Below are 17,001 nucleotides of genomic sequence, written 5' to 3' on the forward strand. Positions count from 1 at the left end.
CATAATAATTTATAATAATTAATAAGTGTATTATTTATTTTTAAGTTTCTACTCCTCTCTTTCCTTATTAGAAAAAAATCAAAAACCAGCAACTTGCACTAAATTGTGAAGTGTGTATTATTCTTTATTGACAAATTTCTATAAACGTTTATTTTATTTTATCATTTTTTATTGAAACCTGACAGGTGCCCAATGCGTTACAACGGGGTAAATCTGTATCAATTGTGTAAGTCAGTCAGATATAATGAAAACCTACAAGTAAGTATTTAACCACCATACTGAAAGTCTAAGAATCAATGACATATATTTTTTTATTATAAATAATTATGTATAACTATAATTATTTTATAACTGTCAGTTACTTTTGTCAATATCTGATACATAAAACGATGCACGTATCGATAATTGCTTCTCTGTTTTTGATATTGTTATCTTGTAGTATTTTTATAACGACGGTACACTGGGAAAAGCCATGTTCTTCGACGAACTAGTCCAAACCTGATAAGAACATTAATTGGAAATTTTAGATTTATACACAGATTATAGTATGTCCTGTTCTGATTAACTTTATTAATCAGTGATTCATTAAAAAAGTAAAAGTATATAATATCAAGCAAAAACTCTCAATGCATCAGATATTCGCTGTAAACCAAAGATGCTTCTTCTAACAGTACTCGTTGGATTCCTTGCTTTGGCTCATGGTAAGCTTTTTTAATCTATTGATATACATATGTTATATAATCTTAACTGTATGTAAATATAGGCCTTCCTCGTCCACCTGTACCAATGCTCGATGGGCGAATCGTAGGAGGAAATCCAGCCAATATCAACGAGGCACCTTACCAAGTCGCCTTGTTGCTGGACTACTATGGCACTGGATCATTTTCTCAATCCTGCGGAGGATCAATCATCAGCCGCACTGTCATAGTAACAGCCGCTCACTGCACTGATGGGTAAGTTTCCATTGATTTATACAAGCATCGACACTCATCTGACTATCTGACTTTAATGCAGAACTCGTGCAAATCAATGGAAAATCAGAGCTGGATCTTCCTACCACAACCAAGGAGGCCAAGTAATCTCTGTGACACGATTTGTACAACACAGTGGCTTCAATTCACGCTTGGATAATGACATCTCTCTGCTCCATCTGTCTGCATCTCTCATTCTTGGTTCGACCGTGGCTACCATAATTCTTCCATCGCAGGGAGCTACTGTTGCTGATGCAGCTCCTGCTTTTATTACTGGATGGGGACTCCTTTCAGTACGTATAATAAATAATATATTCTATAAAAATAATTGTAGCAAAACACACTTTTTTGATAAATAGGAAGGAGGAACTCAGCCTACACAGCTGCAAAAGATTACAGTTCCAATCGTGAACCAGCAACAGTGTATCAATGCTTATTCGTCTTTCAACGCAGTCACTAGTAACATGATCTGCGCTGGTAGGATCGGAATCGGAGGAATGGATGCTTGCCAACAAGATTCTGGTGGCCCACTGACTATCAACAGAATCCTTATTGGTATTACTTCTTGGGGAAAAGGATGCGCCCAGCCCAGCTATCCTGGAGTTTACACAAGAGTTCCAGTATTCAGGAACTGGATTGACAGCAACATGTAAATTTGAATAAATAAATTTACTGCTTATAAATCACTTTACTGAATAAATAATATTTTTTTAAATATACTTTTATTTTATTAAGTTGTATGCAAAAATATATTAACACAACCATTTGGCATAAAAATACTAAGTTGTTAAGTAATCTTACTTTAATAGAAATGCGGGTTTTGAAGGCGAAAATATGCTGGAAAAGATGATAATGTTTTAGTTTATTTATTAAATAAATTCAATCAATCACAGTATCCAACTTGTATCGAAATAAAATGCGACTTTTAAAAATCTGTTTTTACAAAGACGAGTTAGAAATTTATCTAGGCCTTTCCTAAATCCAAATTGTTCCCAGCTAATACCTTCTTTGCAATGTTTGTGTATTCTTTTTTATATAATTATTAACAAAATTCTCGGTGAGTGACTCATAAAGTATAAAGTCACTGCACACGTTTGAATTGTTCTTATTTAGTGAGGAAATAAATGTTGATCGCAAACAATCGTAGGACATTTTTCCTAGAAAGTATATTTTATTAAAAAAATCTTGAATATGATTTAGTTTTTATTGTTCAGATTTTTCAAAAACTCTATTGGTCTAATTGTTTTTTAATTTTTTTATGGTACATTTCAGAATTTATTATAATAGGGTCCCGTTTTAAATTATTGGTTCCCAATTGTTATGAATTTTCTATAGTCAACAAATAATGATTGTATGTACTAAGTCCAATCATTAATTTCATATTCAAGCTGAACTATATTTTTCCTTTTGTATCTTTCAGAAGTGTCAATTTAGTCCCAATAATTCTTGTGATTTTTCTGGTAATTCAAGTGTTATGCAAATGTAAATAAAAAACAGGGTTTTCGAAATATTATTAAAATGTATAAAAATGAAAAATTAATTAAAAAATGACAATGACAAATTAATCCTATTCATAGAAATGACATAATAAATATAAAAATTGCTAGAAATATATATTAAGATCATAATATGATAGCAGAAAAATTACATTGTGATTATTAAAGAGATTGTGAATTTAATACATTAGTACAATACAATAATTTTAGAATAAATTTACAATATAATTTGTAAAATAAAAAAAGCAGTACTAATTGTATATAAAACATAATTAAAGAAACATAGGAAATACTAACAAATTAATTACATTAATAAGATATTAAAGCACTTTCCGAAGAATAAATACCTGATAATTTAAAGATGGAAGAAATAGTAATCGAACGATTTAATGACTTTAATATTTTACAAAAAAATCCGTGTGAATAGCAATCGGGATTCAGGGAAAAAAATTCCACTGAGACTGCATTATAAGTAGTTATAAATGATTGGTTGTTGGCCAAGGATATAAATAAAATTATTAGAGAAGTTTTTTGGATTCCAAAAAAGCATTAAAAAAACTAGACAGAAGTTATAAAAATGTTATAGATATTGATGATTATGTGTATAAGTGAAAAAGTTTTACAATTGTTTGATAATTATTTTAAAAAAGGAATGTAAAAAATATGCTTGTTCTAAATATAAAATAATATCTCACTGTGTACCACAGAGATCCAAATTAGGACCATTGTTGTTTATAATATATATTATGTATATAATTAATAATATCATTTTTTTAAATACATATTTTTGCAGAAGTTGAAGATAAATTGGTTAAAAAATAATGTACTATAACTAAATAAGAATAAAACTAAATATTTGTTTTTTTTTAAATTAAGAGATTTTAAATAATAATATAAAAATTATTTATTATTATTAAATATTTTTATGATTTCTTTATTATATAAAAAGTTTATAATATTATATATTTAGCAGTAATTGCAGTTAAAAAAAATTCTTTTTACACATAGTAATTAAATAATAAAAAAAAGTAAAAAAATATTGACTAAGATGACAAATATATTAAGTATTAATATAAAAAAATATAATATAAAATAGTTATTAATATGCTTCACTTCAATAATTGTGCAGTTCAGGGATTTTCTTATTTCACATAATATTTTATCTAAACAACGATGCAATAGTATTATATTGTACAACAATATTATATATGTTTTATAAATTAGATAAAACAATGTTGCAAAAATTACAAAATAGGGCAATGACAATAGTTCTAAATAAAAATAGATTTACTAGCTATAGAAATATAATTAAAAAATTGAAATATTAGAAATGAATGTTTTATTATTTTTACATGTGGTTAGAAAATAATGTAAAAATAGGGCATATTTATAAGTAATTAAATTTATATTCAAAAATATATATCTTTTAAAAATAGACAAATAATACTCAATTCAAAAAACATAAAATTTTCTTGGAAATAAATATATCAGTATTATTTCAGATTAAAATCTGTTCCATTGTGATTAATCCCATTAATCAACGATTCAAATGAAAAAAATAAAATACTGAGATATCAAGAGTATATAACGGCTGGCAAGAGCTCTCAATGTATCAGTCATCTCTCGCTGAAAAGACAAGATGCTTCTACTAACAGTTCTCGTCGGATTCCTTGCTTTGGCTAATGGTAAGCATTTTTTATTATTTATTACTATATATTTTATAAGTTTCAAAATTGTAATTATATTTTACTATAGGCCTTCCTCGTCCACCTGTGCCCATGCTCGATGGGCGCATCGTGGGAGGAAATCCAGCCGATATCAACGAAGCACCTTACCAGGTCGCCTTGTTGATGGACTACTGGGGCACTGGAACGTTCTCCCAATCCTGCGGAGGTTCCATCATCAGCCGCACAGTAATAGTAACAGCTGCTCACTGCACAGACGGGTAAGTTTTTCTTAAATCACATAAGCATCAACACAGATCTGACTAACTTCTCCGACGCAGAACTCGCGCAAGTCAATGGAAAGTCAGAGCTGGATCCTCCTACCACAACCAAGGAGGACAAGTCGTCTCAGTGAGCCGATTTGTACAACACAGCGGCTTCAACTCACGTTTGGACAACGACATCTCTCTTCTCCATCTGTCTTCATCTCTCACTCTTGGTTCAACCGTGGCTACCATCACTCTCCCGACGCAGGGAGCTACTGTTGCTGATGGAGCTCCTGCTTTCATCACCGGATGGGGTACTCTTTCAGTAAGCACATCAAATTGATTTATCTATAAAAAGTGAACGTAATATATAATTTTTTTTTGATAAATAGGAAGGAGGATCTCAACCCACACAGTTGCAAAAGGTCACCATTCCGATTGTGAACCAACAACAATGCGCCAACGCTTACTCGTCTTTCAACCCAATCACTAGCAACATGATCTGCGCTGGTAGGATGGGCATCGGAGGAATGGACGCTTGCCAAGGAGACTCTGGTGGCCCATTGACTATCAACAGGATCCTCATCGGTATCACTTCATGGGGAAGAGGATGCGCTCAGGCCAGCTACCCTGGAGTCTACACCAGAGTGCCAATGTTCAGGTCTTGGATTAACACCAACATGTAAATGCGAGAGGCATTTTTTATAATTATTACATTATTAAATAATTATAAATGAACATATATTTTATTTTACTCAACCTACCAAAAAATTTATGCATGTCATAAAATAAATCTGCTATTTATTACTATAATAACTAAACCTATGCCTTAGTCATTCAGTTGCTAACAAATATAATCATGTAATCATTTGTGATATAATTTTAAAATACATATTTATATAATATTTACAATAGAATTCAATCTAGCCTTGAATTATGATTCGATAATAATCAGTATCTTATCAAATTACTCGACACATATGCTCTAATTAATATTTAATCTGTACAGCATATTTACGACAACAAAATATTAATATTAGAAGGAAAGGTTAAAGGGTGTTTGTAGTATTTATTAAAAATTGGATTGAATAAATTAAATTAAAAAAACATGTTTTCGAAAAAAAATAATGTACTTAAATTGAATAACATATATAAATATAAATATAATTAAAATAATTTATCATTAGTCATAAAGATAAAAAAGACGTATAAGATATTTAGTAATAATTATAGATAAATAGTTAATTTTTTTAAAACGGTTATTTTATTTGCAAAAATATTAGTAAGTAAATTCAAAATTATGATAGCAATAGATTACTTTACTTTAATTACTGTGCAATTTGTTTTATTCCTTACAAATTAGCTATGACGATGTTGTGAAAGTTACTGAATAAGGCAATGAGAATAATATTAAATAAAATTAGAAGTTGTAGAAGTATAACTTACACATTAAAATGGTTAGATGATCTAAAAAATAATATTCTAAAACATCCAACATAGTTTTTGAAAAATGCCATTTTTAAGATTATTTCAATAATAAATAAGTTACTTCATAAACTTGTTACTAATAATAACGAAAAATTAAAGTTAGAAATGTTTTAAAAAATATGTACCGCTAATGGAATATTGTATAGATATGTAATTATCTCATTTATTTTATTAATTTATGTAGCTAATTATTATACTGTTTCGAGACAGCTCTGGCGAGTCACAGATGAGTATTTACGTGAGTCAGTTGCATCTTGCCCCCCCCTTCACCCCTTCATTATCCTCCGAAATGTATTGATGCTCTATGCTATCAGTAACCAAATAAATAAAAAAATATCATATGCGCAGGGTAGAATGTATAGTTTAGCGCGCGTCCTTTCCATGTAAAGTGTAGTATGTCCCAGTACCTTTGAGTGATTATCGTTTCGAGCTCCCTATTAAAACTAAAAGTTTTTGTTTTTCCGTCAGTTCATGCGGTAAATTGTCCATTTTTTTACTTTTTATATTATATTTAGATATCGTAAGACATTCGCAAAAGAAACCTCAAAGTCTGCTGAGAGTATCCGTAGCTGTTATGGATTAACAATGTTTTATAATCTTTCTTTGTGGACCATAATTGGAGATCTTTCACTGAGCTCATTTTCTAAATTTAAACCATTATTGCGATTTTTTTTTAATCTTTGCCTTACAATACTCTGACAAACAGTACCTTCATGAAATCCCAAATTATATAAAAAAATATATACGTCAATCTTTAATTGACACCATAGTACACAAAAGCCTAAAAATTAGGTTTAACTGTAAATAAAAAAAACACAACACCCCTTGTGAAAAAAATAAAAGCATGGCTATTTCCTACAATCTTGTTATTGACTAAAAAATCTTCTTTTTTTATACTTAAAAGTTTATATATTTTTTGTGTTTGTTTATAAGAAAGTATTATATATTATTTAAACTATAACAAATTACTCATAAACTCACGCATTAAGTAAATATTGTCGCCCAAAATCAAGCAAAAACTAACTATAATCCCTTAAACATTTTCTTACCGACATTCGCGTTGGTGTCCTTTAGTTCGGCCAGTGGTGGTACTTTTCCTCCGACAAATGTCCTACGGCTGGGTCATATATTTATCCGGGTTTCTCTCACTCCCTTTATCCTGTAACTTTTTTTAGACGTTTGGGTTCACTTTGAAGAAAATTACGCCGACCAATATAAATGTAAGAGTAATGCTTTACGACTCCGCGCCGCGCCTGGGAATATATAAAAAGGGATCCCGGGATGAATATTTGACCGAGTTTTTGGGGGCACGTGCCCTTTCCCAGGACGTATCCGGCGAATGCTAAACAGATACAACAAAATCATTACTCCTTAATAGCGTTTTCGCTGCTCTTCTTCCTCCTCTTCTTCGGCTTCAAAGAGTCGCTTGAAATCGAGAGGCTTCTAAGTTGTATATGAAAGCTGGCTCATAAATTATTATAAATATACGTATATACAAATTTATTTATATAAATAATTACGACCATTGTCACCTAAGAGGTTGCCCTAGTGCGTCACGATGGTAAAAAAATATATTGTAATATAATAAAACACAAAAAATAATAAAACAACGAACAAGCTCCTTGTAGCTTATATTAAACAGACCAACTGTAAACTGGACGACAGTATTTTATTATTGTTTTGATTAATAAAATTAATATTATTTTTTATAAAAAATTAATAAAAATATTTATTTCTTATAAAAAATAAATAACAATATTTATTTTTTATAAAAAAGAATATAAATTTAATGACCGCCTCGGTGTAATTTTCGTACATTTTGAGCGGTATCTCGACTATAACTAAGCAGATGTTGGTTTTTATGTGCTTTAATGTTTCGGTTTTGTCGGCGTAGACACGATCTTAGTGTAACCATATAGCAAAATCCAACTGCGTCAAATCAGATGATCTTGATGGCCAGTTGACGTCACCAATACGTGAAATAATGCATCCTTGGAAATTTTACTGGTATCATATTTAGCATTTTTTTCTACGAAACTTTCTACAGACAATTTATTATCAATTGTAGATATACTGCACTATATTTTCTTTGTAATATTATTTCTTAAAACTACCCTTAAATTTATGTACTGGTTTAATGTATGCACACAATAACTTACGCAATACATTATGGGCGTGTAAAATATTGTCGGAGCAAAGATATGTTTCATAAGCAAAAGCCATTACCCAAAGAGGTATTTGACGCACCCGAGAGTGCGAAGGAGCAAGAGAAAAAAGGACCACCGCGTTGACGTACCTTTGTATAAACTATTTGGCCACAAAGAAAAGGGTGGCGACCCACCGTCGCCCTTGTAGCCCTTGCAACCTCCCCCATTGATTGATGCGGGAAATATGTAAATTTTACCCTCGGCGCTAGGAAAATCGTATTACTCCCGGCAAAATTTTCACAGATAACCGACGCCGTGGAAATGCGACGCTTCCGCGGATTACGCCCGAACCGAAAATGGCGAAAAGTGGTTCAGGGGCCCCACGTGCTGCGATGGAGATGATGGAGAAAGATAAATTGGATGATGGGTATATAGGTGGCGTTGACTGCGAAATTTGTCGCCATATCATGGCAGGAGGTTTACGTCACGTGAATTTGATATTAATACTATTCTTAAAACATCTAATCATAATATTCCAACTTTGTCGAACATCACGATGACGGAGATCGGCGGCACGTGCTTAGCGTTGTCGTGGTGAATGATCATATTTATGCGTATATACTAGCGAAGTTTCAATAAATTGCTCAGATTTTAAATAAAATCCTAATAACCACCGATCGATGCTTGTAAAAATTAAACGGGAAAATCCTAATACGAGATAATACGAGTTTTTTAAAATAATGTTAAGTCCTTTATAGAAGCAGAATTGTATTTAAGAAGCAGACTACTTTTTAGCATAGATAAATATTAATAACGTCACAATTGAAAAAGTAAGATCAGCTATAAAAAGATTGAAAAACCACTGCCCTAAAGCAGTGGCTCGCTAACTATTTTAATTTTCAACTCCCATTTTGATTAAAAAAATTTCGCGATTTATAGATAGAGAAGATACTATAATCGTCAACATAGTTGAAGTGAAAATCTTTGTGCACTTATCTGGCTTGTTAGAGGTCTGTATAGAACAATTGATTTTACAAAAACAATGTTTTTTATGCATGTAGGTAAAACTATTTTTTTATGTAAAATACTTAATTATACTAATTTAATGTGAGGTGTACGCTTGCTAATAACTTATGATTTTTTTGCATGTTAGAATATGTATTGAAACTTGCAAGTCATGTTTTGCACACGTCATCCTCTTCACGTGTTGATTATCCAGCGGTCGCTTAGAGACTGAGAGAGTACGCAATCTGCATAGCGTCGCCTAGCACTCTTTTTTGTATGTCCTGGCTGCCATGACACAAATAACTAGTATAACTTTTTATAACAATTTAATTTCGATATTTTACCGGTACTTGATTTGCCTAATATTTTTCGACAAATAAATTTATTTCAATTTCGCAAACACAAAAAGTTTCTTCCAGCCTCCGAGATGGTAGAGACTCGTGACTTTCTGTCTTTAATCATTTTCGAGTCATAAGAATTTAACATTTTTTTCAAGTTCTTAAAAGTTTCATGTATGTCATTGATAAAAAGATTAAAGAAATAAGATAAAAATACCATATCGCACACATTGACAACAGCCACTTGAGTATCTCAAAAAATAGCTAACAAGTTTGTTTATGAAACTGAAGTTTCTGAATTTGTTTCATAAATTGTTTTGTTAGTAGACACATTGACTTAATTTTATTATTGAGGTTTGTATCACCACCTTAGAAATATTGTGATATCATGCGGACGAAAACCGTGTTGCTGATCTAATAAAGCCGGCTGACACTGATCGATCTGATTCTTTTTAAAAAGAGTTTATAAAACCATGTAGAGTCAATAAATCTCGTTTATTAAATCAAATTATAATTAAATGATACCATTAATAATATATATACTGCAAGACTCTCCCTATTTAGTCCCACTTTCCTCTTCTTATGCACTAGCATATGATTTTATTGCAAAATTCAGAAATAACTAGTGCATGCATGTGTCTCTTTCGCACCCATTTCTTCTTGTCTCAATCGCGTTGTTGGTCAAAGAATTATTGTATTGTTGACAGGTAGCAAATGTTAACCGTTCTAAACTGAGATGCTGCGTGGGTCGAGTATTATTGTTCAAGAGCAAAATCCTTACTCATCACTCTCCCCATCTTCAAATTTGTTATTTACTATTCTTGATTTTACACCATACAGAAGTTAAATTGACATTGAACCTAGCACTATTTTGCCAGTACATTAACAGCCAATGCTGTGTGGTAAACAGACCAACACACACACATAATGGGTCCAAAGTATCGCTTTTCCATTTCGCCATATCCACACCCGCAAAACTGACCTCTAAATCGTTTCAGCCAGCGCCCTTTTTTCCGTCAGCCTGAACAATATTAGTGAAAAATATGTGTACATATCTACCATACATAAGTGAATGCATGTGGTTACAATCGAGATTGATTTACCTTTTTAAAGTCGTAAGGGCAAATAATTGAGTAGTCTGTTGATAGTTGATTCGAAAGAATTTCTTGTAAATGTACTTCGTACATATTTGAGGGTATTGGTTAAATGTAAACGTTTGTTGGAAAGCGAAATCGAAATTGTTCGGTAAAACTCGGAAAAGCTCGGGTAAAGCCGTAAGCTAGTCAATAAGGTGCAGAGCTTTCGTCACGATGGTGCTTTGTGCAACTATTTACACCTGTCATGAACAAGCAAATCTTTAGTGATAAAAGACATTCAGATAAAACTATAGTGGACCATCCAATATTTTTAATTAAATCGAGGCTAAGTTTATTTTAAAATTATACGAAAATCTGCACAAATATATTGATTTCCTGTTTTTAAATAAAAGTAAAAATTAAAATGATACACTATAATTTTGTAAAGGAGAAACATATTTAGTTTTTGTTAATAAAAATGCGTTGTTGATAAGTGGTTGACCTCGCGGCCAATGAGACTCTAGATGGACTTTTTATTAAGCGATATTTACATGTGACAAATGGACAATTAACGGCGTGACGTTTCTCCCGACTGCAGTGAAGGTGGCGCAGGTGGTGATGGCCGTAGATGCTGCTCCAGGCTCTTATGGCTGCGCTAGCCGGCTCTTTGAGCGTCTGGTAGTTCGGGAGTCCCAGGAATGATCTTCTGGTTAGTCGGTGAGGGCGCGTGGCTGGTTCCTCCGAATGGCTGCTGGCGAATCGTCTGCGTTGCTGGCTGTCTGCTTGTTTTTACCCGTCTCTGGCCGTCTCCGACCGTCTGCTCGTCTCATTGAAGTCCGGGCTTATATCCTTTAGGGGTTGCACGCTTACTGAGCAATCGCGATTGTGCATCGATCTCCTAGCCAATCACTGCAACAGCTTCGTAGAACGTAGAATGTTAGTTTTTTGCTTGTTGAGACTTTCGAATTCTTCGGAAAGGGTTTGCGATGTGGTGATTTATTGAGTCCGTTTTGTCGCAAAGGGTTTCTCTTAACGACTCGTGTTGTGTGGTCAAAATAAATCCCTCTTGTGACATGATATGTGTCTCACTATTAATGCATGAACGTTTTTGGTCACGGTCATTAACAATGAGACAATTGCCTTTTTAAATGGACCTATTTGTGTGGTCGCCAAAACTACAAAAACTTAGTTTAAGTAACATAAAACTTGTATGTACCACCTTAACTAATCTCACGTAAGTTGCAAATTGAGCATTTAATTATGTGAAAATGTGATTTTTGAGGTAAGTGAAAGATACATATGATTGTATATAAATTTTTGTATATGTTTAAATGGACCAATTAATCACTTAAACCTCGCTATGAATTTACAAATAATAATATTTAACATTTATATTTATTACCTAGTTTTCCAGAAATTTCACGCTTTAATGGCTTTGATAAAAAATCATAACTATCTGTTAATTTTTAAGCCTATCAATGTTTATCTCATTAGATAATTATTTATTACACAATTTATTAATTAAAGATACTTCTTTATGATGCCAAGCGGTTTAAAATCACCACATTTCATAAAAAGCCCGATTCTGAGAAAATAGACGTCTATTTCTGCACCAGCGTCAGTGACTCGTCAAATAAAAATATGCCACGATTAATGGTCACTTTTATTTTCACTCATTGCTGGAAAAGTAGTAAAAACTTACCAAAAATATGATTCTGAATTTTTATCGTATTATCGCTACAAAACATTTCCATTAAATCGTTAAACCAATTTTCTACATAAATGAACAATTAAATTTAGTGATAAAATTAAATGATTGAATCATTACTAAAAATGTCAAATAAACATCAATATCATACCCATATAAAAATAAACCACTATAGTATTCAAAAATAAGTTAAAATTAAGCATTCCAACGTGTATTTATTTATTTTAAATTATTTGTTGAAATATGACAAGCGTTAACCCAATACGTTACAACGGAGCAAACACAATTTTTAAATACATGGTAAGTAGTGAGACACTAGGTTGAAATCAATTTAATATTTATTATAACTAGTATTACAGCTTCAATTAATATATGTATGTCAATATTCACGACCTAGTTCGATTTTATTTTATATGTTTATCATACTTATTCATCCGTAAGATTAGGAAAATCTAGAAAAACTTAATTAAAGTCTATTAGGTATTAGTTATGAACATATTTCAAATGCATTAAAATATAATTATCGCAATCTAAAATAATAACTACTCAATGAGACGCTATTTCTTTTATATTTTCACTGAAAATTATTTGATAAAATTTATTAGGCCACGAAGCGTAAAATCTGCTGAAAATAGTATGTTGATTAAAGGAATTTTTAGCATATTTTTAAACTCTTTATTAACAGCCAGATCATAAAGCGTACCTTCCCAAAATTGTATATACATATAACCAAATTAAAAAATTAAATAATATTTAAAAATTAGTTTGTTGTATATTTTTTACAGTTTTTTAAGAATAACATACAGCACAATGTCTAAAAAAATATATTAGACACATTATCTACCATACTATTTTTAAGAGATAAGTGGAATATAGATTAGCTAATCAATACCACTAAAAATATTTGGTGAAGGTGATGGACGAATTTTATTGATTATTGTACCGGAAAATATCTTGAGATTAGCTAAATTTCAGTTTAAACTTCAAATCAGTTTTTCATTTCCTGTTCTTGAAAAAGATTATTAGTTGATTTTACACATTTTTAACTGATACTACAATATGTAACATTTTTACATGTTATATCTATAATACTTCGCCAATCTATGTTATAATCACAAACGATCTTGGTTTTTTTTTATATAAGCTAAAGTCTAACTGATATATTTTTATTGTTGTCATGTATTATTTTTATTATCTACATATTATGCATTATGTAATAATTAAATATCTAATACCAGTATTAAATACCGAATAAAGCCCTTGAGCGTTCTGTGTATAAGATCTAGATCTGTTTGTTTTTCGACCAATAATCTGGACTAATATATAAATACCTATATATATAGTTTATAAATAAGCTACTGCAGCGTAATGTGGGGATGAACGGCGCGTGGGAGTGAAAGTGTTAAAATAGAGCATACTATTCCCATCGTCACCGGGAAGTGTTTTGTATTCAATCTTGTTACAATTTGATGTTTATAATATAAAATTATAATTTTGACAAACGGTTGTTTAGTGCATTACAACGAGGTAACACTTAAACACGAGTAGGTATTGTAGCAACACCAGTCTGAAAATGAAATCATTAATATTATTTAACTTGTCATAATATTTATTAAAAGCGTATTAAATATATTTTTATTTTAAATTAATATTTGCAACATGCCGAACAAGTGTATTTGTCACGCCGACGTACGTAAATTCGTCTTTTAAATGACATTATAAATAAGCTATATGTAATTCTACCGTATTTTTTTTAAACACCTCTTTTGTATAAATGTATATTTTTTTATTTCCTTTATATTTTTTTAAGGTCCTGAAGTTAAATCGCTGTATAATCTTAAAATTAAAAAAATAAATTAATTAGTTTATGAATTTAAAATTCTATTTGCTTATAAAACAAGCAAAGAGCTTTAAAAAGCGTATGTATTTTTTAAATATACATATGTAAATATATTTTTAGTTGTTTCATCAACGTTTCGACAGCGATCGACAGCTTCACTTTCACAATCTACCCAATTTAAAAATCGAACGAGCTCTCTCATTAGTCGGTAAATCTATCGCGCTCCGGCAAATGTGAAGTTGAAATCTACCGAACAAGAACGATGCACCTCGGTGCGACATCTTCACGCCCGTTTTCCCCTGTGGCTATTATTAGACCATTGAGCGGCGTCTTGCTACAATGGACCACCGCTAAACGGCGCATACTCTAAATAGTCTCTGACAAATTAACTGCTAGCGCGCATAGTCTGCGCCGATAGGCCGTCAAGTTCATTGGCGTCGCGTGGCGGCGCCAAATCAACGCGTACATAAATCTTTCTTTCAATTACTCTTTTACGTTTTTTTTATCTTAGCACCAACAAGGAGTATCTCAAAAAGTGTCTTACATTTACCAAAATACGTTTAATGCACTATTTGAAAGCATGTTACAAAGTTAGATGAGAGTAATATAATAGTGACGAACCATTGAAACATCCAGGAAAGCTTGACAAATGGGTGCCGCACGAATCACTGTTATAAAGTTTGTTTTGCCATTTTTTTTTCGACAAACACGAACCATCTTTGGATTGTTCTGTATCTTTTAAAAAAATTCTGGTCAATTGAAAAAGTTCAATGCACGAGCTGGGGATTAAAATATAAATTATAAAAGCTAATACAAAATATTATATTCTAAATAATCAATAAATTTAAAATATTAATATTTAACTATTTCTAACCAATTGATAGTAAGATTCTAATAATAAGTTAAGTAATTTTACAATATAACATACTAAATCCTTGACTCCTGAAATTGGAATAATTTATAATATATTTTTTTTAATCATTCAAACATTTATCAAATTAAAAAATATGTATACAAACATATATAAAGTTTGACAAAAATTTAAATTACTAGTAAATAATAAAACTTTAAACTGCTGTCAGCAAAGCACGCTCTGTTCTCTAAAAAGAATGCTCTAATTTCCCGCAAATGCTGCTCTAAAGGCTGCAGTCTCTGAGTGTCACTCTCGGGAGAAAGCTGTAAGTGTGGGCCCGACAAGTCAAAAGCAAAAACTCGTCGTCAAATTATTCACGGATAGTATTTTATGATAGCTGAAGTTTTATGCGATCTAACGATTTTTACTCTTTGGGACGTTATTTAAATCAGAAAATATCTCTGGCTTCTTGCAAAATGAGAGAGTTTCCAAACAATATGTTTCCATTTATATACTTTTTATTTATCTTGTTCTGAAAAACGGTGTTATATTATTTAAAATAGCATACGGTCGCCACAATTTGAATAATAAAAATATATTAATTCATTATAAATACGCTATACTAATAATTCAAGATTTTTTTTATATGACAATAATTTAACAATGTATTTTTTTAATTAATACTTAAATTTAAAATTAATGTAATTTACACATTTTATTCTTATTGATATAAATATCAAAAGTAAAAAACCTGAAAAACAAATCAAATTCAAATTAATTTCTTACTAAAATATTATATTAAGATTTTAATATTTAATATTGCTTTACCACAAATTTTTAATATTAATATTAAATATGGTAAATAAATACAAATTATAAACATAACTTAAATTTTGTTTGAGGCACAGTTTAATATTTAAAAAAATAATAAGCTTCTTAACTAGTAGTATAAAAAGAATAAAAAGCAATAAATCATTATTTTTTACTGCAGTGGTCATTTTTTTAAACCTAAATGATGTATGTATATTTTTATATTTAATAAAATTTGTTGATCAACATTCTCAGTAGCAAGCATAACTGAAGTTAATGTAAATTTAATGCAGTGTTAACTGCCAAAGATCAATTTTATAAAAAAAATAGTGTGCTAGAATAAATTAATATTACTGAAAAATAATAAAAATTGCAAAAGAAATGCAGATTAACTTTTATTATATATAATATAACTGGTAAAACTTTTTTTATATCATTAAAAGTGTCTAAAAATAAGTATTATATATTAAGTATTAATATATAAGTACAACTCCCGGAATTGCACAATAGCCACACAGAAATCTACAACACAAATAGCCTCACACCGAATTAGTTTGTTTGAAGTAATATATGTATAAGACTGTTTAATTTGGAGGTGGAGGTGGAATTGCTTTTTAATTGGCTTTTTTTTAATTTTTAAGAAACAGTAAATAAAATCAAAACCGCCAAAAAATAGCCAAATTTCGATAGAAGATGGTACAAAAAATATAAGAATATAATAGTATCCTAATTTTTTTTTACATTCTGAATATTCACTTAATCAACAACACATTATTTAGCCATGAATATGTCACTTTGGTTTGTATTAATAATTTTAATCACGTTCGTCCGTGCACAGCAGAGTTGTCGCACAGTGTCACGTCGTGACAACTTCACTCAATTTAATACACACGCTTCCGAGAATATACGAGTTCAAAATTGACTAAAGCGTCTAAAAAAGCATGTTACATTGTTTTATACTTACGTGAGTATTTTTCTGTCTTTTCGATGTATTCGAAATTCCACGCTGTTTTCGGGCAGGAGTACGTGGTTGTGATTGAGCCGTGATTTGGTGAAATGATCATGTCCTTTATACATTGTTAATATTTGGTTATGATTATGTGAAAGTATTCAATTAATTGAAATGCGAATTAAACAGTGAATTTGATTTTGGGATAAAAATGTGTTAAAAAGGTTACAAACAATGCGTCACGAAAATAATTTTTAAAAAATAACAGAAGTAAAAATAAGATACATAAAATAATACATTGAAAGAAGAAAAAATAATAAAATTTAATGATACGAATTGGACCAGCTCATCGTAGCTGACAGTAAACACGTCAATGTACAATGTCAGCGT

The 17,001-nt window shown here is 30.7% G+C and overlaps 2 protein-coding genes across 2 annotated transcripts; both read left to right on the top strand.

Annotated features, from left to right (window-relative positions):
• The first annotated feature begins 587 nt into the window (after positions 1-587).
• LOC148230130 (trypsin beta-like) lies at positions 588-1,662 on the top strand. Its single transcript, XM_088196353.1, has 4 exons — positions 588-701; positions 764-953; positions 1,015-1,264; positions 1,331-1,662. The coding sequence occupies exons 1-4, from the start codon at positions 656-658 to the stop codon at positions 1,622-1,624; spliced, it is 780 nt and encodes a 259-aa protein (XP_088052479.1). The 5' UTR covers positions 588-655; the 3' UTR covers positions 1,625-1,662.
• Positions 1,663-4,042: 2,380 nt separating this feature from the next.
• LOC148230131 (trypsin beta-like) lies at positions 4,043-5,135 on the top strand. The gene is made up of 4 exons (XM_088196351.1): positions 4,043-4,152; positions 4,223-4,412; positions 4,473-4,722; positions 4,790-5,135. Exons 1-4 carry the CDS (start codon positions 4,107-4,109, stop codon positions 5,081-5,083), a joined length of 780 nt encoding a protein of 259 aa, XP_088052477.1. The 5' UTR covers positions 4,043-4,106; the 3' UTR covers positions 5,084-5,135.
• The last annotated feature ends 11,866 nt before the right edge of the window (positions 5,136-17,001 follow it).

This window comes from Plectrocnemia conspersa, unplaced genomic scaffold (genome assembly GCF_051122295.1).
Source record: "Plectrocnemia conspersa isolate PC_06_02 unplaced genomic scaffold, ASM5112229v1 ptg000011l, whole genome shotgun sequence".
Classification (NCBI taxonomy): Eukaryota; Metazoa; Arthropoda; class Insecta; order Trichoptera; family Polycentropodidae; genus Plectrocnemia; species Plectrocnemia conspersa.